General features: G+C 57.2%; 1 protein-coding gene across 2 annotated transcripts; it reads left to right on the top strand.

The window, feature by feature from the left end:
• The first annotated feature begins 313 nt into the window (after positions 1–313).
• On the top strand, positions 314–25,202 carry PYROXD2 (pyridine nucleotide-disulphide oxidoreductase domain 2). 2 transcript variants are annotated; one of them, XM_084904092.1, is made up of 16 exons: positions 314–1,333; positions 5,338–5,357; positions 7,652–7,745; positions 7,829–7,902; positions 10,048–10,203; positions 12,154–12,307; positions 13,990–14,051; positions 14,154–14,251; positions 16,275–16,416; positions 16,824–16,958; positions 18,694–18,766; positions 18,994–19,150; positions 21,941–22,095; positions 22,767–22,873; positions 24,153–24,273; positions 24,930–25,202. In XM_084904092.1, exons 1-16 carry the CDS (start codon positions 1,207–1,209, stop codon positions 24,998–25,000), a joined length of 1,746 nt encoding a protein of 581 aa, XP_084760218.1. In that variant the 5' UTR covers positions 314–1,206; the 3' UTR covers positions 25,001–25,202. The 2 variants fall into 2 exon arrangements, with proteins under 2 accessions (XP_084760218.1, XP_084760219.1); XM_084904093.1 differs by lacking the exon at positions 5,338–5,357 and having other exon boundaries at positions 314–1,350.
• Positions 25,203–27,937: the final 2,735 nt, after the last annotated feature.

Here is a 27,937-nt window from a genome sequence, read left to right as displayed (position 1 = left end):
GCACAAGGGAAACGGTCTGGAAGCCCCTCCCATCCCGTGACTTTAAGGCCCCACTTTCGTCACCCCATATCCCCCTTAAATTTTAGCCGATGCGCACTGTGACATTCAGTCTAACCAATCCTCCCCCAACCCCCTCTGTCTGCGGCAGGGAAGCATCCTGGGGTTTCGGCAGAGCCTCGCAGGGGGTGCAGGGGCTGTGCCTGAGAGGGGCTCTGCGAGGAGGAGGGTCCCCAGAAGATGCCCCCCCCTCGGGGCACTTTCCCACACATTCTCCCAATTGTGAGGGGAGTTCTTTCCGGCATCAGGTTACGGGGACCTGTCAGAGCAGTACAGCCACTCCCGGCTCCTGGGGTGGTGCTTCCTACAAGGCATGGAGCCCACTAAGGGGCCAGGGACCAAGGGGCTCCCAATTCAAGACAGGCCGGAGGGTGGTAATAAGGCACATTAGCCAGTGGTATTGACAGATGTGGCCTTTATTCCCTGGGGATTCTTGGGGAAGGAGCCAAAAGACAAGGGAGACGTCCAGGCCTTCAAAAGGAAAAGGTGAACCCAACAATAACGGACGAGAGAACTGGCCCCCAAGCGCCCGTCACGGCCTGTTGAGCATTGAGAAGAGGGCGCCCGCGCAGGAGCGGCCCTCCCTGCAGGGCTGCTGAGGCCCGAGCAGGGCCATGGGAGGGGGTGTTGGGCCAGCGGCTCCCGAGGGGTTCGCCACCCCACAGGCCGGCAGGTCGGAGTGAGAGGCTGTCAAACCCGAGTGAGTCTGCCCTTAGATGACCCACCCAGCACCTGCCAGACAGGCCGTTCCTGCCTGAGAAGCAGGACAGCACAGAGGCCTCACACCTTCTCTGAGCCTCAGTGCCTGGGCTGTAAGGGGAGTGCTGGGGCTTACGTGAGGGGCTCCAGGGCTGGTCAGCACAGCCTGGTGCACGGGAGCCTGGAGAATCACCAGCACAGAGGTTACTCTCCGGAGGCCGCGGGCGCTCTGCCGGCTGCAAAGGCACCTCCAGGACGCTGCCCCGAGTGGACTCGGAGAGGGAGGGGCGTGCAGCTCAGCTTCCCTTTAGTCCTGGCCCCAGGCCAGGTGAGACAACAGGCCTGCAGCTCCTCCTCTCTCCCCACTCTTCCTGCTCTTCCTGGCTCCCCACCCCCTGAGGAGGCACCAAAAGCTGACCGAAAGCAAATTACTGAGAGTGCTGAGCAGACATGGCTGCGAGTGGCCGAGGTCTCCGCAGGGCCCTGAGCGCCTGTCCCTGTCCTCCGCGGAGACCGGCCCACTGGGAGGCCGCGGGGCGCCTGAAGCCAGAGTACGATGCGGTGGTGATAGGAGCAGGTAAAGCGGCTGAGCCAGCGCTGAGGGCGGGAGGGCAGCTCCACCCACAGTCCTGGAGGGACCCCTCGCAGCCTCCCCTGTTTTCTGGGCACAGGCAGGCCAGGGATGGGGGCGAAAGGGAGCAGGGGCTGTGGGGGAAGCCACCATCTGCCAGCAGGCGCGGAGTCCTGGGGCTGGCTCTGGGGTCGATTGGCTGGGTGGTTTGGGGCAGATTCTTGCCCTCTGGGCTTGGGTCTTCCGGTCTACAATGAGGAGGAGGACTAGCCATTCCGTCCCCTGTGGGATTTGCCGGTGGCCACCACCGCCTGACAAGCACACGTTACCTACGGGCTAGGAAGAAAGCCCTGCGACGACAGAGGGTGAAGTCCAGCCGCTGCCAGGGCCCGAGTCCTGGTCGCCACAGCCTCTGAGGCCACCCATCCCCAGTGGAAACCGGGATCGGTGCACGAAGGGGAGTCAGGAAACCACAAAAACGAATCCCAGAGGTGCTGTGCATGTCTGCAGAGGGCAACAGCGCCGCTGCCATGCACAGGTGGATGTGGAATCGGCAACAACCGGTCCTGCTGGTCTGGGGCTCAGAGCCCCAACCCCACCAGGTGCCTGGCAGACTGCCTTCCCTCAGGCCTGCCACTCACACTCTCAGAGGGCCTGAGTTTCAACTTATGACATTATCTTCAACTGCGTTTATACAGCGAGACGACGACAGGACCGGAAGGAGGACACGCCCCTCAGCTTTAAAGCCGCACCGTGTTTTGTCAGTTTGTATGTGCTGGGAGCAGCCGTGTGCCGTCCGTGTTTAACAGCCACCCCTCCAGGGGACACGTGTGCAAACACACCCATGCATCAGCTTGGTAGCGATGCTGAGAGAAAAGCAACGGAGCACATGTTTTCACAGAAAAAAATAACGGCTCTCTACGTTCCAGGTGCCCCATTGATTCTCACCGAATTTCTGTGATGTTTGCCAAACTCAGTAGCCAACCTACAGTTGCGCTTGACAAATGAGGATAGTTCCAAAAAATGTAGTGTGATGTTTTCATTTAGTTTAAAGAGTAGAACAAAAGTGAACTAAGTGAGACAACGAAGATTTATGTCCAAACTTCACTCCTTCAGTGATGGGACCGGCTTTCCTCCATCCAGTGATGCTTTTTGAACACTGGAAGAGCATTCCTCCATTTTTTGTGCTTTTCACGAAGCTACAGCTATGGACACAACACGCTGTTGAGTTTCACTGCGTAATTAGCATTTTCTCCATCACAAGTCCGTCAGCAGAACAATGAACCGAGCCCGCCGTGTAATGCCGGCTGGTCCCCAGGGGGTACGTGCTCTCGCCACGGCCTTTTACAAGTTACCAAATGGCGTCCTGGATGTGAGTCTGGGTGGGATTCACAGCGGCCCGCCGTTACCTAGCATGGCCCCGTGTGGATGCACAGAGGTGATTACTACAAGAGCATAGATCATACTAAGACATACACAATAATCAGGAAGTGACAGTATGGAGTACTGATTGCCTTTGTCTTTAATGTCTTTCATTGTAAGTGCATGTAAGTTAATGTTTTAACAGTGGCTGTTTTGACAACCACTCACACACTTCCCCGGCTGGGGCAGCCAGCTCCAGCCCCCACTGACAGACAGCTCAGTAAATGGAAGCGCCCGCTCTCTCAGCCTCGGGGAGGGCCTCTGCCTCTCTCCGTCCATGACGACAGCTCACCAGGCTGTTTCCTGGCAGGGACAATGGCTCTAGGCCCCATCTCTGCATCCCTGAAGCCACACCAGGAGCGGGGAGCCCCCTCGAAGATGTAGTCAGCAGCCTCGGAGTGCCTAAGAAGGCCCAGGAGCTTGTTAAAAGGCAGGACGGGCGCTGGGCCTGGCGATTAGGATTCTGGGATTGAAGGTGGCTCCGGAGGTACGTGTGTCTGACCGGCACACGGAGTGCAGGCAGCTGCGGCCACGCGTTCAAGGGCCCTTGTTCAGAGCAGCTTCTCCGTGGAGCCCTGCGAGCCCAGGAGTCGGGCGTGGGGATCAGCTGAACCTGCCGGCAGCTTCAGGCCACTTCAGGAGGCAGGGAGAGGGCCCCAGAAGCCACAGGACGGCTCAGACAGGACTGGGGTGAAGGGTGTCAGGAGGAGCGTTCTGGGATGTCGGATCCCACACTTCTGACACCTGAGGTATGTCTGTGCACTCGTGGGCTTCTCTGTGATGATTGAACTGGAACCTAGTTGCCCAGAAGCCTTGATTAGTTTTCCAACATTCACCATCAGTACTAATTAAAGAACAGATAGCTACCATTTACCGTGGGCCTGCTAGGCTTTCCATATGTCACTGGTGGTTTTCTCTGCAACACGGCCAGGCTCCCAGTATCCTCCGTTCCGCACGTGAGGAAGCACAAGGCTCGTGGCCGGGACCCTGGCTCTCGGGACCGTGCCTGGGAGCTAGCAGGAGCCAGGCTGAGCCAGGACAGCGGCCTGGCAGGTGTATGCATTTGAGAGCAGGGCTTTTCAAACGCAGGTGGCAGCCATTCATGAGTCCCATCCAGCAATGTTTTTTAAACTTTCTTGGGAGAATTTTTCAAAAGTGTGTAAAAATAGTATTATCCACCAGCATTTTTAAAAAGTAAAATATTATCTAACAGCTCAGCACCTGCTTGTCACATGCTAAGAGTTGATGTCAGTTCACGTTGGTTCTGTGAAGACGCTTGCCTGTGGAGGTGTGCCAGGCCAGCGTGTGAGATGCATTTCTTCCCACCGATCCCGGTTGGAGAGTTTGAAAAGGGATTCCGTGAGCGGGTGAGAGGTCGGCTCAATGACCTCTAAGACTCCGGGAGTCTCTATGTGGAAAATTTAAAATCAGCTCAGCTGTGAAGAAACCCATCACGTGGGTCACTGCTGCTCCCCTCTTCATGGATGTTTGTGAAATTATCAGTTGAGCATTTTATTTGAGTCAACAGAGGTTTCCGCTTGGTGCTCAGAGGACAGTCAGCTCATATCTTCAAAGATGCAGAGCGGCCTTTTATCACCAAGGACAGACACAGGCCCAGGGGTCCAGACTACGCCCCGCCTCCTTCCCTGGAAATGGCTGCCGGGGCCTGTTCTGTGCCCAACGGGGATTCTCCATCAGCAGCTGCACCTTCTCCTGAAACTAAGGAGAGAGGAGGCTGCTCGGCCCCGGGACCACCTGCGTCAGAATGACCTGGGAGCGTGAGGCCCGTACCAGGCCCAGCCACCAGCCTGCTGGGTGCACTCTGGCCAGGGCACTGGGAGTCAGCATTCACAAAACTGGGGCAGTGCTTCTACCAGGGGCTTGATGTGGACCTGGGCTCCCAAGCCAAGTTCAGGGTTCCTGCAGTTTGGAGGGTAAAGTGGGTAAATTTACAGATCCCCGGGCTCCCTGAAGCTACCGCGGCACACATGGGACAGGTAGAGTTTAATTCCCGCCTTTGCACTGTGCTGATTGTACTTTGGGAGCACTGAGGGCGACAAGGACAAAGCCATGTGCTTACAGCCTTCTGGGCCACTGCTGTGAGCCACACGTGGCAGAAGGAGCCAGGACAGCACCCGTCCTCACAACCAACACTTACCTGGGCGGCGCTGAGTCATCCGCGCACATTTCCCTCCTGCTCCCTGCGACATTCCCCCGACAGTCACCCCTCATCCCCACGTGAGGAAGCTCCGGGACATGAGGCTTCACGGAATGGCTTTCTCTGATGAGCGTGGACTCCTTGCCCCTCGGTCCAGCACGGAGCCCCTGGCCATGCTGGGCGAAAGGCATCTTCCAAGCCAGGGCGAGAACCGGGGTTTCTGACCCCACAGACCAGGAGTCTCCTGGCATCGGGCTCAGGCTGGATGCTGGTCTGACATCCAGGAGCAGGTTTAGGGGGAACCCAGGTTTCTGCTCCCTCTCCAGCGTCTTCCCGGACACGGGGCAGGGATGGGGGACCACAGGACCAGGGAGCGTGTCTGTCTGCCTGCTGACCGAGCTGCTCTCCTCCCCTCCCCGTGTCATTGCAGGTCACAACGGGCTGGTGGCTGTGAGTACCTCCCCCCGCCACGCTCCCCTGGCCCCGGGCACGTGCTCTTAGGAGCCACGGGAGAGAAGGAGAGGAAGGTCAGCCCTCTCTCCTGTGCTGACCAGTGCGGGAGAGTGGACGTCTGCAGGGGTTAAGGAAGATGGCGGGGGCACCCTTTCCTCTCCTCTGCTTCCATGCCGTGGGTTTCCCCTGGACCTTGGAGGAGTCAGGGAACTTCCAGGGGCGAGATGAGGAGAAGCTGGGGAGGTGGGTGTGTAACGGGCATTGCCTGGGAGGCGTGTTGGAGCCTGGGGACCAGGCACCGCGCCGGGCGGGCCTCTCTGTGCTCCCGAGTGTGCGCAGTCCTGCATGCTGAGGCCTGTGCTCTCAGCTGGGTCAGGCCACGCACCGCCCGGAGTGGACAGCAGCCCCACGGGCCAGGTGCACCCTGGGACAGCAGGGAAGCCAGGGCCGTCTGAGCCGGGCCAGGGTCACCATGGCCGTGCTTCTCAGACCAGAGTCCGTGCCAGGGGGTGCCCAGGACCCGAGGCGGACACGGGACCTCTTCCCGAAGCGGTGGCCGCTCTAGACTATCAACATAAGGGACTTAGCAGTGCCAGGAGCGATGAGATGGGTGCTCAGTCTCAGTACTTTCCCCAGCACATCCATTTCACTTGGACATCTTACAGGGGGACATGCTGTAACTCAACTGATCAGTAATTTTAAACATTTATTTTGTGTTCCTATGAACCTGGGCTTGTCTCCCACCCAGTTCTGCCTGCCTGGGGAGGGTCAGGCAATCCCTCAGCTCTGAGCCTCGGGGACTCAGGGTAGACGCCAGCCTCGGAGAGTGTTGAGAAGGGACGCAGATGCTGACTCCTTGCGGAAGGTTTCCAGCCGCGGCCCCTGCCGTCCGTGGAGTTGGTGGTGGCTCCTGGGGGCGAGGACCCCGGCGCTCAGTGAGCGGGCGTTCGGGGGAGCTGCGCTGTGGCTGGGTGACTTGAGGAGGGTGGGGGTCTAGAAGCAGGGTGTGCTCTCGATTGGACCCTGTCAGAAAGAGGCACAACTCTGCGACGGGCCATCCCCATGAATCCTGTCTGTGCCGAGGCCGGAGGAGACGGGAACTGGTGACCAAGCAGCAGCCCCTCGGCCCAGAAAAGGAGCGTTTGGCATTGGAGGGGGGCTGTGAGGGGGGGGGGGGGCAGAGCCCCTGTGTTTGTGCTTAGAATTGGGCGGGGCTCACTCTGACTCAGGCTCTGTGCTCCCAGTCCCTGGTCAGAGCTGGTCCTTCCAGCTGGACACACAGGCTCTCCTCCGGGGGCCAGGCGGCTCCCCAAAATCAGGCTTCTCTCTCCTCTCTCCCCCGGATGTCGGGGAGCACGGGCCCTGGGCCCAGGCCAGCTGGGTCCAATTCCCAGCCCCTCCCTCCATCAGCCCGTGGGCCTGAGGAGAGCGAGGCCCCTCCCGGAGCCTCGGTTTCCGCGTCTGTGAAAAGGGAGGAATTCTAGCTCCACCTCAAGGGGCTGTGGTGACAAACGAGCTGGCCCAGCCCAGTGTCTGGCACAGGGTCGTTGCCAGGTGAACTTTTTTTTTTAAAAAAATCTGAGTTCTATGCCATCAGAACTATACCATCCCTGTTGTCACCTGGGTGGTGGTGAGAGGACCAGCATAGACTCACAAGCTGACTAATTCTACTCAGCAAACATTTATTGGTTTACAACTAAGTGCAGAGAAAAGTTAATAACCCCCCGCCCCCCTCATTGTCCCCCGAATGGGCTGCACTGCAGCCTGAGCTGCCCTCTCTGGGCGCGTCCTCAGCCCGGGACCAGCTCAGTGAGCCCCTCACAGGCCCGGAGGCAGGTGAAGCGGGTGCTGTTATCACAGCCGGTTTCGCACGTGAGGAGAGGGCGGCCTGGTGGCTGGCGCTGCAGCTGCCCAGGCAGGAGAGAGGAGGAGCCACAGTGAGGGGAGGTCAGGCTCAGCGCTCACGGCCCAGCCACTCCGGCCTCTGGAGATGGGGGGTTCAGAGGGGGAGATGGGGAGAGGGAAGAGGCTCGCTTGCCTGGGGTGGGGACCTGAGATTCCAGAGGCTCCTGGGCCTGCCCGGAGGGAAGGTGAGAGGCAGCCAGGAAGCAGAGGGGCGGGAGCAGCCATGTCAGATCTTAGAAGACACGGGAAAGCGGGAGTTCCAGGGGCAGCGAGGGGAACGGCTTCCCAGAGGCGGGAACAGTGAGCCGGGGGCAGGCTGGCCTGCAGTGAGGCCCCGAGCCTGCAGGCGGCCGCCAGGGGTGAAGGGAGGGCTGTGTGTCCCCCAGGCGGCCTACCTACAGAGAATGGGGGTGGACACGGCCGTCTTTGAGAGGCGCCACGTGATCGGGGGCGCAGCTGTCACGGAGGAGATCATCCCAGGTGAGCCCGACAGGCGGAGTGGGGGCGCGGCGGGGTGACCGCCGGTGACCGCCGGTGACCGTCTTCATCGGATTGGGTTTCAGGGTTTAAGTTCTCCCGAGCGTCCTACCTCCTCAGCCTGCTGAGACCACAGATCTACACCGACCTGGAGCTGAAGGTAGGGCCCCCGCTGCGGCCGCGGCCGGCGTTGTGGGAGGGGGTGGAGGGGGGCGTGGGCAGAGGTGTCAGTTCCATCTCCCTCCTGGAGTGAGGCTCCCCACACGGTGATTCCCTGCACCTGAGGTCTCGCTTCCAATCCAGGGCTTAGGTATCTATCCACGGTCACCTTGGTACATTCCTGCTGATGGTTTGGTCTAGCCCAGTGGTCGGCAAACTCAGTCAACAGAGCCCAATAGCAACAACACAGTGATTGCAATTTCTTTGGAGAGCCAAATTTTTTTTTTCAACTTAAACTTCTTCTAATGCCATTTCTTCAAAATAGACTCGCCCAGGCCGTGGTATTTTGTGGAAGAGCCACACTCAAGGGGCCAAAGAGCCCCATGTGGCTCATGAGCTGCAGTTTGCCCACCACGGGTCTAGTCCACCCAGTGTCTTAACAACTGGGAACTTCCACACAAACATCAGACTTAGTTAATGGAGGAGCTCTGTCAGCAGGACCGTGTTCCTCAGGCAGCACTGATCCCCGTGCAGGGCAGGGCGCGGGGGCAGCAGCCCGGCCCCCAGCCCTGACTTGTCTGGCCCTCGGGGAACCTGCCTGAACCCTTGAGCCCTGAGTCTGCAGAGCTGTCTGAGGAGGAGCCTGCCTGGCGGGAGGTCCCGCCTTGGCAGCAGAGCAGGAAGCCGAGGGACTTTCACCTCTTCCGGGCCAGGCCTGTTGGGAGCCCACCTGAGACCTCTCAGGGGCCCTGTTGCCTCTCCAGGGTTAACCTCGGTCACCGGCTGGGCCAGCGCTGCCCCCCCCCCCCTTCCACATGCCTTTCTCCCCTCGCTGCCTCTTTTATGAACTCTGCTCCCCACAGCCCAGGGCCCACTGAGCCCCTCCCTGCGTGGGGCCTGTCACCCCAGAGAAAAGGTCCCCGGTGCCACCTGTGCAGGAGGCTGCCATGCACTTCAGCACGATTTTGCTCTAAATTGAAAGTTTGAAATTGATAAGACGCTGAGCCCCTGTTCACAGCTCTTCAGCTGCTTGAGCTGGTTCATGTAGAGGCGTTCTCTGAACTAGATAACTACAGAAATGCACTAAAGAAATTATTGAGGAGAGAGAGAGAGAGAGAGAGAGAGAGAGAGAGAGAGAGAGAGAGAGAGGGGTGTCATCAGCCAGGACTGCGTGAAATGTAGCCAAGGACAGGAAAGGGCTCTGGGCTTCAGCCCGCAGTACTGGCCTAGAGCCGGTGGCACGTGCGGCCGCACCAGTTGTGCGTGAGCAGAGGCAGCTGTGGTGGGGGCGGGGTGGGGAGACCCTCCTGTGAGAAATCTAGCTTCTGAAGACGGGGCGTCACAGAACAGAGTTTTTCACATGATGAATAGCTTTATTAATAAAGTAAAATAAAATGTGCTCCTGAAATGTTCCGTGTGCTCTTCAAATATTTGTAAGTCAAATCATATTTTAAATGCATCAAGGGAGCTTCCACTTAAGGTGACCCTGGAGTAAATGAGTCTGCACAGTAAATAAAAATTTTTGATGTGAATAATTTATCTACCTTGTAAGTATGGATTTTCACATAATTGTTTTTTTATTGTGTCTTTCCAAGTTTTAATTATTTATCTCAGGAGCGGGGGCAGCTGTAGACTAGTGCGGAGCGTGAGCCGGGGCTTCTGAGTCAGAGATGTGGTTATGAAACCTGATCCACCTTCCAATGTGACCTTGGGCAGGTTCCTTAACTTCCCCAAGCCTCAGTTATTGCGTTTGTGCAATGAAGATGGTGGAGAGTTGATGTAAGCTGACCATTGCAAACCCTAGTGCGGTCTCTGGCACAGGGTAGCATGGTGTGATAGGAGGGGGTGTAACATGGAGTGGTGTGGCTTTGTGTGTCCTGGTGTGATGTGGTGTGGTGTGGCATGGTGCATCTTGGCATGGAGTGGTGTGGTGTGGCCTGGCGTGTTGTGTTGTGGTGTGTTGTGACATGGTCTGCCACAGAGTGCCTGGGTGCCGGGGCTTTTATACTCTCACACTAAAAACTAGGAATCAGGACCATGGGAACCTGCATGCAGGTATCCCCATGGTCATAAACACAACCAGCGAAGGTCAAGGGCAGAGGCCACAAACCCCTCAGCGGTTGCTTGTTCTGCCTGTGTCCTGCAGAAACATGGGCTGAGAGTCTATCTCCGAGACCCCCACTCCTTCACCCCCATGCTGGAAGAAGGCGCGGGGGGCAAGGTGCCCAGGTCCCTCCTGATGGGCTCAGACCTGGCGGAAAACCAGAGGCAGATCTCCCAGTTCTCGCAGAAGGATGCCCAGGTAGGGAAAGTGACCGGCGACTGCTCTCTCTCTCCCTCTCTCGCCTGCAGGCGGCTCTGGAAAGGAAACGGACCTGGCTGGACTTGTCCTGGGCACATGTCCGAGGGCCAGGGGGCTCGGACAGGCCACCCCACCTCCCCGCTCACCTTCGATCTTGGGCACTGCCAAGAGAAGGGGGGAAGGTCCGTGGCTGAGACCAGTGGACACTGGGGCCCCTCAAACCTGTGCGTTCAGAGTGCGGCCACTGTTCCGACGGCCTCTGCCTGTGACTGTCAGAGGGGGTGCCTGGCACGTGCTTCACTGTGTGCTGTCTGTCTCCGCTGCTTTCAGACAGAGCTCTCAGTGGTTATCAATATTAAAGCACAGGGAGGCCGGACGAAGGATCAAGGGCGGATCAGAGACGATTAAGGATAGAATGAACTGGATCGGGAGTTTAGGACTAGAAGGTTGTAATAAATATTCATTCGATTTGGCGCCAATCCCCCGACAGCCCAAGGTGAGAGCTTGTCCACGATGGCGTGCGGGTCTGCTGAGCGGACGCACCGCACCTGACGGTGAATGCCCGGTTTTCCCGGCTTTGTCTGGGGTGGCATTATAAGGGATTCGTTGGGTAGCTTTGTCTAACGAGTTGTTGAATATGATGGGCCTGGTGTGATTGGTTTGCAGATATAAGAAGATTCCTTAAATGGCTATTTTTTTGTCCTAAGCCTAGCTATAAGCTGAAGGCATGGCATTAACTCAGATCCTGGTGCAGACATTTTTATAAGGGGAACCTTGGTGAATATAACCAAAGTGTGTGGCTTTTTTGTGAGGCTCATCTATCACCAGGCAACATCTCCTCAGCCCGCCATTTCCAAGCCTGGCGGGCAGTCAGAGTCGCCTGGGGAGCTTTGCTTTGCTTTCAGAGTGACCCTTTGGTGCCTCCACCCTGTTCTCCACACCCTGCCCCCTCGGATGCACGAGGGAGCATTTAGGACACGGCCAGGGCCCGGGCCTGTGGGACAGGGGCTGTAGCCTGGAGGGCTGCCAACCACAGGAGCAGGAGGCAGGGCTCGTCCCCCGTGGGGAGGCAGGAGCCTGGATTCTGGCTTCGTCTTTGTGGATGGTCACACTAACGTAAGGTAACCAGAGGTCCCGCTTTTGGCAGGACAGTCCTGATTTTTAACAATTTGTCTCGCGTCCCCTGGCAACGCGGGACAAATTGTTAAAAAGCGGGACGTCTGGTCACCTTATACTAACGGCCTCCTGCAGAAAAGCTGTGGAGCTCCCCTATGTGCTTCCACACAGAACTTTATGTAGCAATTATCAAATTCCGTAGGTATACCCGTGAGTCTGACCCAAACCTTAAAAGCTCTGGGCTGAAAAGGAAGATGAGGCCTCCAGGGCACAGGCAGCCACCCAGCTCCTGTCGCCCACCCAGGGGAGGAGGTGGGTGTCGAAGTGGATTCTGTCTTGGGGGCTCCTGGGGTGAAGGGAGCAGACCTGTTCCTGCGGTGATGGGAGGCCGTGGGAGGTTTGCAGAGCAGGAAGGAGCAGTGGGCATGCTGCAGCGCTGGGAAAACCATCTTACTTCCCCTCAGCAATGCACGGGCAGACGGCAGAGAAAGGAGAAACTGCTCAGTGGCCCTTGGTTTAGCACGGAGACCACATCCTGGGTACTTGCCAGGCTTCTGTGGCTGACTACTGGCCAGCTTAACCCCTGTTCCTGCCACCACCCCATGGCTCTCCCGCTGCCCAGGCCCGCTCTGACCTCCCCTGGTGTCGACCTCAGCACAGACCAGGGACAGGGAGTGACAGCACAGCCACAGTGAGATGGTTGGGCACCAGGCCAGAGGAACCAACCAGAGGCTCCGCTGAGGGCAGCGGCCACGTGGGGGCAGCATGGAGGGCAGAGCTTGGGACCATGTCCCCTGCTAAGCAACAGGGCCTTGACTGGGGGTTCTGTTCCAGGCTTATCCCAAATACGAGGCCTTCATGAACCGCTTGGCATCAGCCATCGACCTGCTGCTGGACGCAGCCCCCGTGGACACGGAGGCCTTCTGGCGGGGCAGCCTCCTGCAGAGGCTCAGGGCGCTCCTCACCCTCGCACCCCTGCTGCGGGCAGGTGAGTCCCAGCCTGCATCGGGCAGGTGAGGGGCCTTCTCGGAGCCGAGCTCACTGTCTCCATGATCAGACGTAGGCCCGGGCCTCCACGGCAGCCTGCCAGCTGCCATCCCTATGAGCTGCCGGCAGCTCAGGGAGGAGGCCGAGCCTGGTGAGCCTAAAACCAGAGCTCACACAAAAGCTTTTGTGCGAGGAGTTAGTTTTGAAGTATGATCCAGGGAAGGGAGGAGAGAGATGGAAAGAGTCCATGCCGGTGTGCTGCTGTGTGGGCCACCACGCAGGTGACAGCTGCTGGGTCCTGAGAGGACCCCCTAGGAGCCTTAGGAAATGCACGCGAGGGCCAGTCCCAAGAGGAAAATGGAAAACCTTTCTCCATCTAGTTCTACCTCCCAATGATCAAAGGTTGCCCCAAGGTGTTTTAACTCCTACATAGGGTTGTGCATCCATGGGTGTCAAGTGGCCATTTGTGGGCGTCCTGTCTTGGGGCCAGAGAAACCCCAAGGCTGAAATGCAGAGGCACGTCTTACAGGCGGCGTGAGGTGAGATGCTATCGCTGGCACCGTGTGAAGCTGACGGAAGCCCGTGCAGGGCCACGAGAGTGTGAAGAGGCTGCTAGATTGGGGCTTAGCAAGAAAAACTTCTGTGATGGATAAGGGATGTCTGCCATGGCTATGAGAAAGGAAGTTTGGCTAAGCAATGCTATCCTTTTCGACTCCTCCAGGTTATAAAGACCAGTTTAGCTTCTGTATTCTAGAAAAATACTGAAACAGTTAGCTACGATCACAAAATCTATATATATAAAAGCTTAATATGCTAAGTGCCTGTCTAAGTGGTTGACCAACTCGTTGCTATGATATGCACTGACCACCAGGGGGCAGATGCTCCAACCGGTAGGTTAGCTTGCTGCTGGGGTCCAGCTGATCAGGATTGGGCAAGATGGGGCCAGACACTCCCTGAAGCCCTTCTGCAGTCCCTCCTGTGGTCCCTCCCTGGCCACCTGCCCCAAACAGCCCCAATCGGGACTGGGCAAGATGGCCCTGATCAGCCCGATTGCCAGTCACCTGTGCACGAATTTATGAACCGGGCCTCTAGTTACTCCATAAAACTGTAAAACTCCAGTGGCATGTAAAAATTAATTTCTCACAAATCTGCATGGTCTAGCTCAGTGGCCGGCAAACTCAACTGAACCAAATTTCAACAGTACAACAATTGAATTTCTTTTGAGAGCCAAATTTTTTTAAACTTCTTCTAATGCCACTTCTTCAAAACAGACTCGCCCAGGCCGTGGTATTCTGTGGAAGAGCCATACTCAAAGAGCTGCATGTGGCTCGCGAGCCGCAGTTTGCTGACCACAAGTCTAGTTGACCCCAACTGGGCTCCGCTGATCTAGTCTGGCCTCACACATGTTTGTGGCTGGGGCAGGTCAGCTGGGCAGCTGTGCTCCAGGCGCCTGTCCTCTTGGGAGCTGCAGGCGAGTGGAGGCCTTCTTGCATTAATGGCAGAAGCTCAGGGGGCAAGCCCCAATGTTCAGGACAGTTCCAAGCCGCGGTTTGCATCACAACTTAAAGCATTCCATTGAGCAAGCAAACCTTGTGGATGAGTCAGAATCAGGTGCAGAGAGATTGCAGATCAGAGCCTTCCTTCTTGCCTGTCTGTTTATGTTTTATGGGTCTTCTCTTTCAGGCTGCATCCTGGGGACCAAGCTGCCCCAGTATTACCAGGTCCTCACAGCTCCGACTACCAAGGTGAGAGAGAGGCTCCCAGCCTTAAGCAGGGCCTCCCTCTCCCTCCCCACCCCCTCTCCCGCATGGCCCTAAGCTCTTCTCCTTGCTGTGTTACTGTCCTAGGTACTGGATCAGTGGTTTGAGTCCGAGCCTCTAAAAGCTACTCTAGCAACGGATTCTGTGATTGGAGCCATGACAAGTCCCCACACTCCGGGGAGTGGGTGAGTGTGGGAGGTGAGGGGGCAGTAGGAGTGGAGCGAATTCCCGCAAACGAGTGATAACAAGAGTCATTGACTGAGCTCACCCTGCGAGCCAGGCAGGAAGCCACGCCCTCCACACACGATCCACCTGACCCTAACGCTAACATCTGGGAGCCGTGGTTCAGAGACGGCACCTATTGTGCCCACAGTCACACAGCTACTAAGTGGCACGGCTGATATGCAGCCCAAGTTGTTTGACCCCCAAAAGTCCTTCTTAGCTGCTACTCTGTTCTTCCGTAAGCAAAGCCTCTCACCCACCTGCCACTGTGCTCCCTCACATAGATGTGTCTTCTCCCCACTCCTTCCCCTCTTCTCTCCCTCACTCCTCCTCCTGTATCTTCCCGCCCAGGAAATCCTGCTGCCCCTCCCTCTCCCACTCATTGTTCCCCTGGGACAGGCTCAGCCTGGGTAAGGCTGGGGAGCTGCCTTCCCTCTGTGAGCGGGGTGTGCTGACAGCCCGCTCCAAGAGGGGGCAGGCTCACCCAGTGGAGCCCTGAGCTGTGGGAGGCCTCAGTGAGCCCCTGCAGGAGCCCGAAGGGAGGGGTGAGTGTGCTGGGAGAGAGGATGCTGCCAGGTGTTGGGCCAAGTCCAAAGCACAGAGGATGCAGCTAGAAGCTCTCCGGGGAGGGAGCGCCCCTTGGAGGTGGTTTTCCGCACACACCAGGGCTGTGGGAAGGGGGCTGGCAGCAGTTGCCACACCTTGCCCAAGCTCTGTGACCAAACAGTCCATTTGGATCTTCCAGCGGGGGCTTCCTAGCCTTTTCCTATTCTGCTCCTCCTGTGGGTCTCCAGGAGGCTTAGCTGCTGCCCAGGTTGTAAAATGTGCCTCTAAGTAATTTGTTTCTTCATTAATTCTTTCCATAAATATTGATGGAGCGCTTGTCGGGGTGAGGTGCTAGGGCGACAGTAGTAAGTGGAGCTGAAATCCTGTGGGCAAGTTAGACACGCAGCAGGTGATGACAGCGGACGCCGAGGTGCTGGGCGGGGAAGGCACCCGGGACAGCGTGCTCTGGTCAGATACGCCCGCCCTCCGTGAGAGCGGCGGTCCCTCTGAGCCCCGAAGGACAGGGGGAGCTAGTGACGCAGAAGATGAGGGAGGGAGGGGCTCTAGGCAGCTGTGCTCCTTGTGCAAAGGCTGGGAGTTGAGACACCATGTGGTCTATTCAAGGGACTGCCAGAGGGTCAGCTGGTGGGAGTGTGGGCCTTGAGGGGGGCATGGGGAGGGATGAGGCGCGAGATCAGGCAGGATCCCTGGGGCACTTTTCGGACTCTGGCCATGACTGACAAGGAGCCAGAGAAGGCTGGGCAGGAGAGAAGGGCCAGGGGCCTGGCTGGGTTGTGAGATTGGACCCCAGGTTCTGCGTGGAGAAAGGTCTGCAGGGAGAAAGGGCGGGAGAAGGCTGTCCAATGAGGAAGGCCTACTGCAGTGTTTACTATGGAGGAGAGGAGAGAGGCCTGGACCAGGGAAGGAGCTGCAGGGAGCCGGGGCGGGAAAGCTCTTCAGAGGCGGGGGTGACAGCACGTGATTGGATGGAGGGCGGGAGAGATTAGGAGGTGAGACTACACCCAGGTTTCTTGTGGAAACTGGAGATGCCGTCCATTGGGGTGGGGAAGGGGGAAGGAGATTGGTGAATGGGGGCAAAGATTGGGTGTTAGACGCCAGCCCAGAAACCATCCACATGGGGATATCAGTGGGCAGCTAGACAGACGGACTGGAGCGCAGGAGAGAGCCGGAGCTGCGGGTCTGGGCGTCGCCACATTGCTGGCACCAAAGCTGCACCAGATCCATTTGTTCGGGGAGAGAACACGGGATGGGGAAGTGAAGGACTCTTCCAAGAGCCTAAGCTCATTGGAAGGCTAGTGGGGCAGGGCTGGATGCGGGAGAGAGAGGCTGGAGGTACAAGGCAGGGTGGAATACTTGCACTTGAACTCTGAGGAGGTTAAATCCCTCTTCCGGCCACTGAGCCTGATGATCTGCCCTCAGGTATGTGCTGCTGCATCACGTGATGGGGGGCCTGGAGGGGGTGAAGGGGGCCTGGGGCTACGTCGAGGGAGGCATGGGTGCCCTCTCAGATGCCATCGCCAGCTCAGCCACTGCGCACGGAGCGAGTATCTTCACTGAGAAGGTGAGTGGCCCTCTATCCCCTTCTCTGATGATTGGTGAGGGTCCTTCCAAAATCTCAGGCTTCCAAGTTCCCTCATTTTACCAATGGACAGGGCGGGGCTTGAGTCAGGGGATCGGTTATGCAGCCCGTTAGTAGCTGAGCTGCTGTCCCCCGGGTCCCAGGTCGTCTGCCTCCCCGTCAAGTTCACTGCCTCTGCCCACACCGGGGCTGAGCCTTGGGTGGGGGGGGTGGGGGGGGGCTGTGGAGGGACGGGCTGTGCTTCACCGAGGAGCTGCCGGGCCCAGCAGGTGGATTCGGGGTGTGGAGGCTGTGACTGTCTAGGAGCAGCAGAGACAGTGGAAATCCTCCAGGCTCTAACCTGGTTCCCCACCCCCGGGGGCTCCTGGGCCTCGCTGTGCGGGGCGCAGACAGTGGCGAAGGTGCAGGTGGACAGCGGAGGGCGCGTGCGAGGCGTGGTGCTGCAGGACGGCTCGGAGGTGAGGAGCAGAGTGGTGCTGTCCAACGCAGCGCCGCGGACCACCTTCCTGAAGCTGACGCCACAGGTGAGCCTGGGGGAGGCTCAGACCCCTGCCCAGCCCGGCCCGTGTGGCCCAGTGGTGGAGGGTTGACCTATGAACCAGGAGGGCACAGTTTGATTCCTGGTCAGGGCACATGCTCAAGGTTGTGGGATCGATTCCCCAGTTGGGGGAGAGGAGGGTGAGCAGGAGGCAGCCAATCAATGATTTCTCTCTCATCATTGATGTTTCTATCTCCCTCTCCCTCATCCTTCACCTCTCTGAAATGAAAAAAAAAACAAACAAAAAAAAAAACTTTTAAAGATCTCTGCCAAGACAGGAGCTGAAAATGGGTGATCGGGAGAGCTGGAACCAAATGGGGGTAGGAAATGCAAGTGCCACGTCTGTCCACCTTTGGGGAAGCGAGGCCTTCCTCACCCAGCAGACAGACAGACAGGCAGGAGCCTCACAGGTGAGGAGAGAGGTCCTGAGAGGTGAGGTGCCCTGGGCCATGCAGGTGGCCAAGGACAGAGCCAGAGCTGGGACCCAGAGTTATTTATACAACTGCCCTGTTATCTGGGTTCCTCCCTTCTAACCAGCCCCATTCCGCTGCCCATGTGGATTTTCTATCTCCATATGAACGCTGCATCACAGACAGCCACAGGACTCCTGGGCATGTGAAAGAACCACTGACCGAGCACAGAGAGCTGGGGCATTCTGTTGATCTTGGCTAAGCTCAGCTGAGTTGAGCTCCTCGTACATCTGTCATCAGCTCTGAGCCCTGCTGACCCGGGCTGGGCTTGCTCACATGCCAGACAGGGGGTCAGGAGGCATGGCTGGTGCAGGACAGCTTCTGCCCAAATGACCTTGGCTGTGTGTGTGTGTGGGGGGGGGGGAGGGGGGGAGATAGCTCTGTTCCACATGTCCTCCATCCTCTATAGTGCTTGGCAAACTGTGGCTCTTGAGCCACACGTGGCTCGCGCGCCTTGGTGTGCCGCTCTGTTGACTAATGAGTTTGCCGACCACTGGAATAAGGGCTTAATCACAAGGAACAAAAACAGCCTGTAATTATTGAATTCAAGAGTCTAGGTCAGTGGTCGGCAAACTCATTAGTCAATAGAGCCGCAAACCGCCGCAATTTGCCGACCACAGCTCTAGCATATTCTCGGCATCTGGCAGAAGGCAAAAGCAAGCAAACGCAACCAGGCAGTCCTTCCAGGTTTGAATCCCACTTACACTGGCCTTGTTCAAGGTCAACCCCAGCCTTGGAATGGGAGGACCTTACAAAGAGGTGTGCATAGAGAGGCAGGAGGATTTGGAACAATTTTTGCAGCTGACCACATCTTCCCCGTCCCTAACATAGATGATGAGATGAGCATGGAGCTCCCAGCCATTCTTGGGACTGTTTCTGAGACAAGCACCTCTGTTTCTGAGTGATTCCGCTACTAAACTCAACATCAGTTGAAAAGCCTCTTGTTAGGGCCCTTCTGAGAGTATCAAGGCTCCCAAGAGCTCCAGGCGGGAGGAGAAAGAGGCCTGCGGACCACTGGCTGTATGGAAAGGGGGAGTCACTGTGGCCCTTTACAGCCAGGACTGCTGGCAGGCCACAGAGGGAGACGTGGTTGGTGCTGAGCAGGAGCGGAGGGCTTCCCGGAGGAGGGGGTCTGGCTGAGCTCTGAGGACGGAGAGGATTTCCAGACATAGAGGTCAAGAGACCGGTCTGAGCAAAGGACCAAGGCCACCACTCTGGGGCCAGGCCTTTTATGGACACTTCTGCTTGCAGGAATGGCTTCCGGAAGAGTTCACACAGAGAATCTCTCAGCTGGACATCCGGTCGCCTGTCACCAAGATCAACGGTAAGAGGCAAACCCCACTGCAGGGCCGTCCCTCTGACACGGTCGGGGTGAGCAACGTCCAGGTCTGGGGGACACTGACCTCATCATTTCTATCCCCGACCTCCAGCCTGCCCCCTGATTGAAGGGGAAACACTTTCTCATACTTTCTCTTCCCAGTCTAATACCGGTGAACAGGGTGGTGGGGAGGGGAGGAGGATCCTGACCTCTCCCTTCCTTTGGTTCCTCAGTGGCTGTCGACCGGCTGCCTAACTTCCTGGCGGCCCCCAATGCTCCCGGGGGCCAGCCGCTGCCCCATCACCAGTGCTCCATCCACCTGAACTGTGAGGACACCCACCTGCTCCACCAGGCCTTTGAGGAGGCCATGGACGGCCGGCCCTCCCACAGGTGAGCTGTCCCTGGACTTTGCATCCTGGCGTATTCTCAGCCATGGTCCTAAGGAGGTGTGGGGGACTGTCCAGACACAGCAGGGGTTGTCTCTTCCTCCTGGTGTTAAATATTCACAATGAGGTCGGACCTGCCTGAATCCACACTCAGATTCCACGGCTAGGAAATGCATCCCAGGCAGGAAATATGGGCCGGGGCAGGTAAGGGATGCAGAGTCTGGCAGGTCCAGCCAAGTAGCACAGATTAGCAGAAGGAGCAAAGAGAACAGTGCTGGCGTTTGGGAAGAACTGGAGAAAATGCGGGAGAGAAAAGGCATTTATCCAATCCAGCAGCCTGCCCAGGGGCACACACTCACCGACTCTATATCCTCTCTTATCTCTGACTAGTGACCCGGTGCATGAATTCTGTGCACATCAAAGGGGAATTAATTAGAGGAAATACTTTAATATTGCTATTGCCCTTTTTCTATTATAGAAGTGTCAGAGATGAAAGAAAATTAGTAAAATGTATATGAAAATCTTCTTCCTGTCAGAGTCTGGGGCATGCCACAGGAACCAGAATCAAGTCAGCACCCACCCATGTGCACCTCAAAATCACATGAGACCCAGACCCAGTTGGCCCCACCCCCATCAAGCCCTGCCAGGTTTGGGGCACGGCCTGAGGTTCCCTGTCAAGCCCTGCAGGTTAGGAGCATGACCTGAGGTCCCCAGTCATGCCCCACATAACATGGGGCACAGCCTCAGATCCCCTGGCCTGGTGCCAGGGCGGGGGGCTCAGCCTGAGGTCTCCCATCAAGCTCTGCCAGGTGAGGGACATGGCCTGAGGTCCCCTGGGGAGTGGGTGCAGCTTGAGGTCCCCTGTCAAGCCCCACCAGGCGGATGGTGCAGCCTCAAGTCCCTGGTGATTGCTTGTTAAGGCTCATTACAGGAACTTGGCCTCCGCTATGGGCGCAGCCATTTTGTTATGCTGCGACCATCAATTTGCATATTCCCTCTTTATTAGAGATGAGGATAAGCTGCCTTCATGCAAACCTTGGAAAAGCATTTCCCACCTCCCACCACACCGCAGCTGTATCTCCATCCTAGGAATAGGCAGGGGTGTTCAGGAGCAAGCATTGTTCTATGCTGTCCATGTCCACCAAAACTTGTTGAAAACCGGTTCTGTACCGGGCTCTGTGCAGGCACAGGGTGAAGGGATCGGGGGTAGGGTAGGGACATGAGGCAGACACTAAGTCTATCATCGGACGGGCACATAAACATTAACAGCACGAGCTAAAGAGGCTGTGGGTCCTGAGAGAAGGGCAGAGGGCAAAGTCCCCTTACCCACTCATAAGCATGTGGGGCCCCTACTCTGTTACAGGCTTAGTTCAGGGACCAGGGCGCAACCAACAGGCAGAGTGAACAAGGCCTCTGCCCTCAGCTCACTGATATTTTTTTTAAAGGAGACAAGACAGTGCACTGTGACAGGAAGAAAAACAGGCCAGGGAGGGGGTTGTTGCTAGCCTTCATTGGAGGGTCAGAAGAGGCTTCGCTAATAACTTTGCACTTGAGCAGAGACCGGAAGGAGGTCTGGGGGTGTCTGCGGAAGAACATCCAGACAGAGGGAGAGTCAGGGGCAAAGGCCTGGGGCAGGAGGGTGCTGCTGTGCGGGAGGCACGGGAATGAAGCAGTGACTGGAGAGAGAGAGAACCTGGGAGTGAAGGGCAGCAGGTGGGGCCTGAGCAGCAGCTGCTACTTCCTGCTGGGCTGTGTCCATCGCCGCGGGGCTTGGGAAGAACCGGAGGAAATGCGGGAGTGTCGTCTCCGGGGACGTGTTGGCAGAGCCTCACTTGCACTTTGGAAGGGCCGCTGTGGCCGCTGAGCGGAGAAAGGGGTGTCTGCTGCGGTGGAGAGCCCAAGGAGAAGGGATGAGGCGTGGACCAGGTGGGGCGGTGGAGGTGATGAGAAGGGGCCACATTCTGGGTATTTGAAGGTAACGCTGCTAGGATTTGCTGTTGGGCAGGAAGTGGGGTAGGAACGAGACAGAGAAGCCCTAGGAGACGGTGTTTCCTGTGTCGGGAGGGGTAGAAGGTGTGCAGGGGGAGCAGGTCTAGGGGATCCAGGCGTTGGGTTTGGACAAGTCCCTTTGGAGAGGCCCAGTAGCCATGCAAGCCCAGAGGGAGCACTGCAGGTGAGGGAGGCTGGGAGAAGGGCGTTCGGTGGCCTTAAGGTTGGCAATATCTGGAGGCCAGCAGAATCCTGTGCTGCAGGTGGGACAGGTATTGTAACCCAGGGAGGGGGAGACCCCGTTTCTGTGCTTCTGGTGCCAGGAGCTCTGTCTTGCTTGGCCTGCCCGGGACGGGGGACCAGGCAGGACGAAAGGTTGAAATCTGGCTGCCCAGGCACCTGCTGCTTAGCCTGGCCCCAAAGCTCATTCGTGTTGTTTGTCGGGACCTGGGATATGCGAGACCCTTCGTCCTCCAGGCTGTGTGGTGGAGGGAGGCAGGGCCAGGCCACGTGTTTGGGGCTGGGGCTGGGGCTGGTGGGACCAGAGACCCTGGGGGGCACGGCCTGCAGGCCAGGGGGTGCCGCCTGAGGCTGGAGCTGGGCTCCTTAGGAGTAATCTGGACTCTCCTGGTGGCCACTGCCCTGTGGGGTGAACAGCCACCTTGGCCTCACAGAGACGATCCTCCCGGCCTGGGCGTCATCCTGTCCCCTGCCTTCATTTTGTCCCCTGTCAACCCAGCGGCCCCAGCCCCTTCCCTGGCGGCACCCGCTTCTTCGGCTCTGACCACCCCTCCTCCTGCCACAGGCCGATGATCGAGCTCTGCATCCCTTCCGCACTGGACCCCACGCTGGCTCCCCCCGGCTGCCACGTGCTCTCCCTCTTCACGCAGTACACGCCCTACACCCTGGCCGGAGGCAAAGCGTGGGATGAGCAGGAGAGAAACGCATATGCAGACAGAGGTAAGGAGGTCTGCTGGACAGGACATGAGGGCCTCTCTCATGTCAGGGGCTGTGTGGTCTGAGGGCCCCTCTCCTCTGAGTCCCCCACCTGCAGGATCTGTCCCCTGAGAATTATCCAAGGAACCCTAAGTCTACACAGTGAATGCCTAGGGTCAGGCACTGGGCTGAGAAAGTAAAAGAGACACAGCTCCTGCCCTCCAGTGGCTCACAGTCCAGTGGGTTGAGTGACAAGGAAACCAATCACACAGGACGAGGTCCTGTGTAAACCAAAGGAGGAAGCCTGAGGCAGAGGGACTGGGAGAGCTTCCCAAAGGAAGGGCCTTTTGGGTGGGGCTTTACAGGATGAATAGGAGTCAGCCAGGTAACAGATGGCATTCCAAGCAAAAGAAAGAGCTTGAGCAGAGCAACGAGGTAAAGAAAGCTTTGCACAGTCAAGGGGGAAGAAATAACTGTGTTGAGGGGTGAGGTAAGAAGGTGGGACTAGCCTGAACTCCATGGGCCTTTGCACGGAATCATTTCTTTGCCTGAGGACTGTTTTTATCCGTCTGTTTAATGTGGCTTATTGAGGTACGATTTGCAGTGTACAGTTTAGTGAGTTACAGTGAACTTGCCAAATCATGACCCATAACGCCTCCTCCCACCGCCGCCCGTCTCCCCGCTGCCTGGCCCAGTGTTCGACTGCATCGAGGCCTACGCCCCCGGCTTCAAGGGCTCGGTGCTGGGCAGAGACATCCTCACTCCGCCGGACTTGGAGAGGATCATCGGGCTTCCTGGAGGGGTAAGAATAAGTCTGGGGGGGTCCCTCATCACATTCTTCTCCCTGTACCCCCCTCCCTGGCGTGCCCTCCACACAGCCTTCACCAAAGGGAGGGCAGGGGCAGAGCCCATGGCGGAAAGGGGACAGGGAGGGGCCAGGTCGATGCAGGGAGGAGGCGGAGCTGGGAGATTCAGGCAGGAGGGCAGCACCGGCCGGGAAGCTCACCAGGACTGGGCCCTCCGCCTGGACGTCCATGTGGGCCTGTCCCATTGGAGCTGCTTCAGAGGGAGCGCCTTCCTCCAGGCAGCCGGCCCTCAGCTCCCGGTCAGGGCACCAAGCCTCCCTGAGGCTGAGGCGGCCACTGCCAACCCAGCGGCACTGTGTCTGGGCCCAAATGGGACGCGCTGCTTGTGTGAAAGGCACACCAGGAGCAAAGACTCAGTGTGGGGCAAGTGTGAGATGTCTCATCCATCATGGCGATACTGATCCCACGGTGAAATGCAATGTTCTGGGGCTACTGGGTTAAAGGAAACCCATATTGGCATTAACCTCACCATCCCTTTTTAAATTTTCACGTGGCTAGAAAATAAAAGTCACATATGTGGCTCATGTTAGATTTTATTGGATAAAGGAGGCCGGGCAGGGGGAAGGAAGAGGAATGGGTGGGTGTGGAAGGTATGAAGTGGTGGAAGTGTCATGAGGGGGTCCAGCCTGGAAGCCGAGGAGAGCAAAGGGGTGTCTCCACTGAGGCAGGGGCAAGAGCAGACTTGAGGGATGAGGGACAGGCTGGAAGGACACCCTGTGGTGATGCCCTGCAGATGATGATGCCCAGACCTCCCCTCCCTTATCTCCCTGCCCCCTTCCCCAGGCCAGCTCAGTCCCCCTGCCCCTCGTCTGCACTCACTGTGCTTCCGCTGCAGCTTGGATGCCCCGGCCCAGGCTCAGACCGTGTCCTGGCTCCAGAAACACGTGCCAGCAGCCAAAACAGCCCAATTCCTCTCACTACGAACAGAGCGGGCTTCACAGTCCATAGCGAAACACAGGATCTCCCTTTCAATTCCCCTCGTTTCCTCTCACTCTGAAGATGCTCCCACCTTCTTTCTTCCTGAAAAAAAAAAAAAAAAAAACACACACACACACACAAAAACAAACTCTGGAAAGCCTCCCCCAGGGCCGAGATGTGCCCCTTTCCTCTCTGCACTGTATGAGCCAGGAGAGCACCCGGAGGGGGAGTCCTCCTGGGAGGATGGGGAGTGGAGACCCGAACCCTCCTGTGTAACCACGTGGCCCGCCCCCACAGAACATATTCCACGGCGCCATGACCTTGGACCAGCTCTACTTCGCCCGCCCCACGCCCCTGTATGCCGGCTACCGCTGCCCCCTCCTGGGCCTGTACCTCTGCGGGAGCGGGGCCCACCCCGGTGAGTGACCCTCCGTCCGCCTCCCTGTGTGTGTGTGGTGAGGGCTGGCGGGACATCAGAGGCATGCGGACCGGGACAGGGTAAACAGGGAGGGGCCGGGACCCCCATAGGAACAACCGTCCTCCACTGGGTGCCCTCTGCCGGCGGGCCACAGGCACAGGCTAGGTGGCTCGCACCCTCCTCAGGAGGTTTGGGGTATGTCCCCGAGGCATCTCCCCACATTCCAGTGTGGGACTGCGAGGCACCCATGTCCTTAAACCCCCTCCCTTCAGACCAGAAGGATCAATAAGTTAGCTTCTCCATTTAAAAACTCCCCTCCCCTATCCCAAGCTTGACGGACCCCCCTGAGGCCGCAGGTCACGGTGACACTTACCTGGGCCCACGGGCTCAGCACCCAGGAAGGCCCTCCGTCTTGTGTCAGTTTCACGTGCTGAGGGTCTCCCATCGGGCACATGGGCTCTCGGACCCAAAGAGGCACTTGCTTAGACCGGGGGCCCAGCCACTTCCCAGAGCCCCGAAGCAGGAAACCTGCAGGGGGGCCCAGAGCCTGTCGTCATTAGGGGTCAAGGTGGTTCTGAGGCCAACGCTTGGCCGCTGCACCCCGGGGGCTGGGATGGGGTGAGCGCAGCTATGGCTCATGGGAGATTCCCTTCCAGGAGGAGGGGTCATGGGAGCCGCTGGTCGCAATGCAGCCCATGTGGTCATGGGGGACCTCAAGAGCCTGTGACCCTGCCCCAAGGAGAATTGCCCTTGAGCTCGGAGGTCCCCACGGGGCCATCTGTCCAGGCTGTGGCTGAGGCAGACCAGTACGCAAGGCTCGAGCGACTATTTTAGAAAAAAACAACAAACATGCAAGTTACATTTGGCACTGATTAACCTTGTACTCACGAACTGCTTTTGTTTTATTAAAAACAATGTTTTACGCCTAGAGTCTGCATTTTTCTATATATTAGAAGAGGAAAATGTGACTATGAAATTGCCTGTCTATGTGATAGTAGGTGGCATTCACTTGTCTGGAATACTTAGCATTCTCACAACATCAGCGCCTCACAGCCCATTTGACCAGAATCCCCATCTCACTGCTGGGCCCCCACCGCCCATGGGCTGGGGTGGGGGTGGGGGTGGGGGAGGTCACCTAGTGAAGCTCAATCTGCTGCTGACACTTCCAGGCAAACTGCAGGAAAGGACCCAGCTCCCTAGGGAGCCACCAAGTCATCCACAGGGCTCCAGGCCTGCACGGTGCTCCGCATCTCAAACCCTCACCACCGCCAGCCAGGCAAACAGCAGGGAGGGCGAGTGCAAGGCCGCACAGCTGAGGGCCAGGGCCGTCTGGGGCCCACCTTCCTGACTGAGATTCCACCCCTTCCTTCCCACAAGCAAGACCCCTGCGAGCTCTGTCCACTGAACTCATGTTATTCCGGAGTGGGTGGGCACTCTTGGTCAGAAACGTTCGTACAAATGGCCCTGTGGTGACACAACGCCCCCAGCCAGCTTCTCAGGCCAGCAGCCTAGGTTGCAGGTCCCGGGCCCACTGGCAGAGGAGGTGACGGTTTCCCGGGCCATCTCCTCCCGCCTTCCCCGGGGAAATGGATACAGAGGAAGATATACCACCTCATCACTCACCCTCCATAGACCCAGCTTCCTCACCTGGAGAGGAGTGGTCATAGAGATCCACTGAGACCACAGGGCATGTCTTCGTCCAGTCTCCGGCCCACGGGGGTGGTCCAGCGGCTGACACTGTTGTGGACGGTGTTACCGTCATGTCTGCGTTCCTGGGAAGGAAGGGCCCAGAAGTACATGAGGTAGGCAGGCCCCGGCTAATATCTGTAGTGAGATGTGCGAAGGCCTTCGCCCTTGGTTTCACGGCTCACCCCTTTCCAACTTCCACATGTAGAGGACAGAATTGGCCGAAACCGGTTTGGCTCAGTGGATAGAGCGTCAGCCTGTGGACTGAAGGGTACCAGGTTCAATTCCGGTCAAGGGCATGTACCTTGGTTGTGGGCACATCCCCAGTGGGGGGTGTGCAAGAGGCAGCTGATCGATGATTCTCTCTCATTGATGTTTCTATCTCTCTATCCCTCTCTATTCCTCTCTGTAAAAAATCAATAAAAAATTTATATATATATATAAAAAAAAGAAAGAATGGAATTGAACAACAAATGAGAACTTGCACAATCTTCAGAGGCCTGGGGCAGATCATGTCAGACGTGGTTGTTCAGAATATTAAAAACTGGAGGGGGATGGGAAATAAAAGTCCCAGATACTTAATTTAGAAAATGTTAAAGATATAATAACCAAGGACATAAAACCCAAACACAGTCTTACCTGCAGAAGGAATCGTGGTTACCATTTTGCAACATTCCTAGCTAGTCTTTTACATCATTTGGATCACATGCGATACTCGGTATGCGAGTTGCATGTTTTTCTTTCATTTTACTTCATGTCATGAGCAATGATCAGTGGTATAAAAAGAATCTGAAAACATTGTTTTTAATAGTTGCCTAGTAATCTCTTGTAAGGATGCAGCATAATTCATTGCAGAACACTGAGTTCAGCCTTGGCCTTGATTGCTAATTAGCAGCAGCCAAAGGCCAGGAAGCCACTCTTCTACCCTGAAATGGTAGTCATTCTGCCCCGAAATGACTCACCCTCGTGTCTACCAGGATGCAGCTGCCGGCCAGGCAGACATTCCCGCCGGAGGAGGGAGAACCGGGGAGGGGCCAGAGAGCAGTTCCAGCACAGCGAGGAGTTGTTTCCCACTGTTCGGTGGCTTCCTGTCTGTGTCTCACGGCTCTGGAAGATGCATTAGGTCCAGACCAAGATACACGACCGGGCCTGTGCCCTGTGGGGTGCCTTGGCTCCTATAAGCCCGGGCACATGCCATCCCGCTGGGCAAGGGGACTGAGCTTCCCCAAAGAGATGACGGCAAATTGGCCACGGATCAGCTACGAGTCCCTTGCTGACTTCAGAACATAAAACTCTCACAAGGATAAATAAGTCACACCACATCCGTACCTGATTTATGGTTGTTCGCTTCCTCAAAGCGGTGGGGATCCCTTCCTCAGAGGCACAATCGTGTAAAACCTGGGGAAGCTGGGAGGCCCTGACGGCCCAGGCAGTGGTGTGCAGAGGGTCCCGGGGGGAGATGTGAGGTTTACAGCCCTGGGAGGGACTCGGCATCCTCGTTGGAGGGATGACAGATGTGGCCGGCCGGGCCCCCTGCGGACCTTGCAAGTGTGCATTTTCCTGATGCATGTTCTGTTTGCAAAGCACCTGGCAGCAACGAGTTCTGTGAGAGATGGACGTGAGTCCTGTGGCGAAGGAAGGAAGCACAGGACTTGTCTGAGCCTGGGATGGCACCCTGTGGGGAAAGGGGAAACCTGTGAGATAAGGAGAAACACAAATGGACAGCAAACCTAAAGTCATATTTCACCTCAGCAGGAATCAATTACATTCCATTTTAACCAAGCTCTCATGTGTTACCTGTAAAGTAAAGAAAAATTATTTGTATTAGAAAATCACCAGTGTGGGCAGAAAAGGATCCTCTCATATGCTGCTGGCAGTGGCATCCAGTTGTATTTGATAATTGAACTCAAAAGACAACACCCAAAAGCCAACCCATGGGGAGGGTTATTCCTCGTCTTGTCATTTAACCTCTGAAAAG

Source organism: Pipistrellus hanaki (assembly GCF_964339955.1).
Source record: "Pipistrellus hanaki genome assembly, chromosome: 14".
In the NCBI taxonomy this organism is placed as follows: Eukaryota; Metazoa; Chordata; class Mammalia; order Chiroptera; family Vespertilionidae; genus Pipistrellus; species Pipistrellus hanaki.
Note: the sequence above shows the minus strand (reverse complement) of the source record. Positions and strands in the feature narration are given on the sequence as shown.

Bases quoted from the DNA above. Each gene is read 5' to 3' on its own strand.
- PYROXD2 (XM_084904092.1), top strand. From the start codon at position 1,207: ATGGCTGCGAGTGGCCGAGGTCTCCGCAGGGCCCTGAGCGCCTGTCCC. The intron at 7,746-7,828 runs GTGAGCCCGACA...ATTGGGTTTCAG, and splicing joins CACGGAGGAGATCATCCCAG to GGTTTAAGTTCTCCCGAGCG. The intron at 14,252-16,274 runs GTGAGTGTGGGA...ATCTGCCCTCAG, and splicing joins CCCCACACTCCGGGGAGTGG to GTATGTGCTGCTGCATCACG.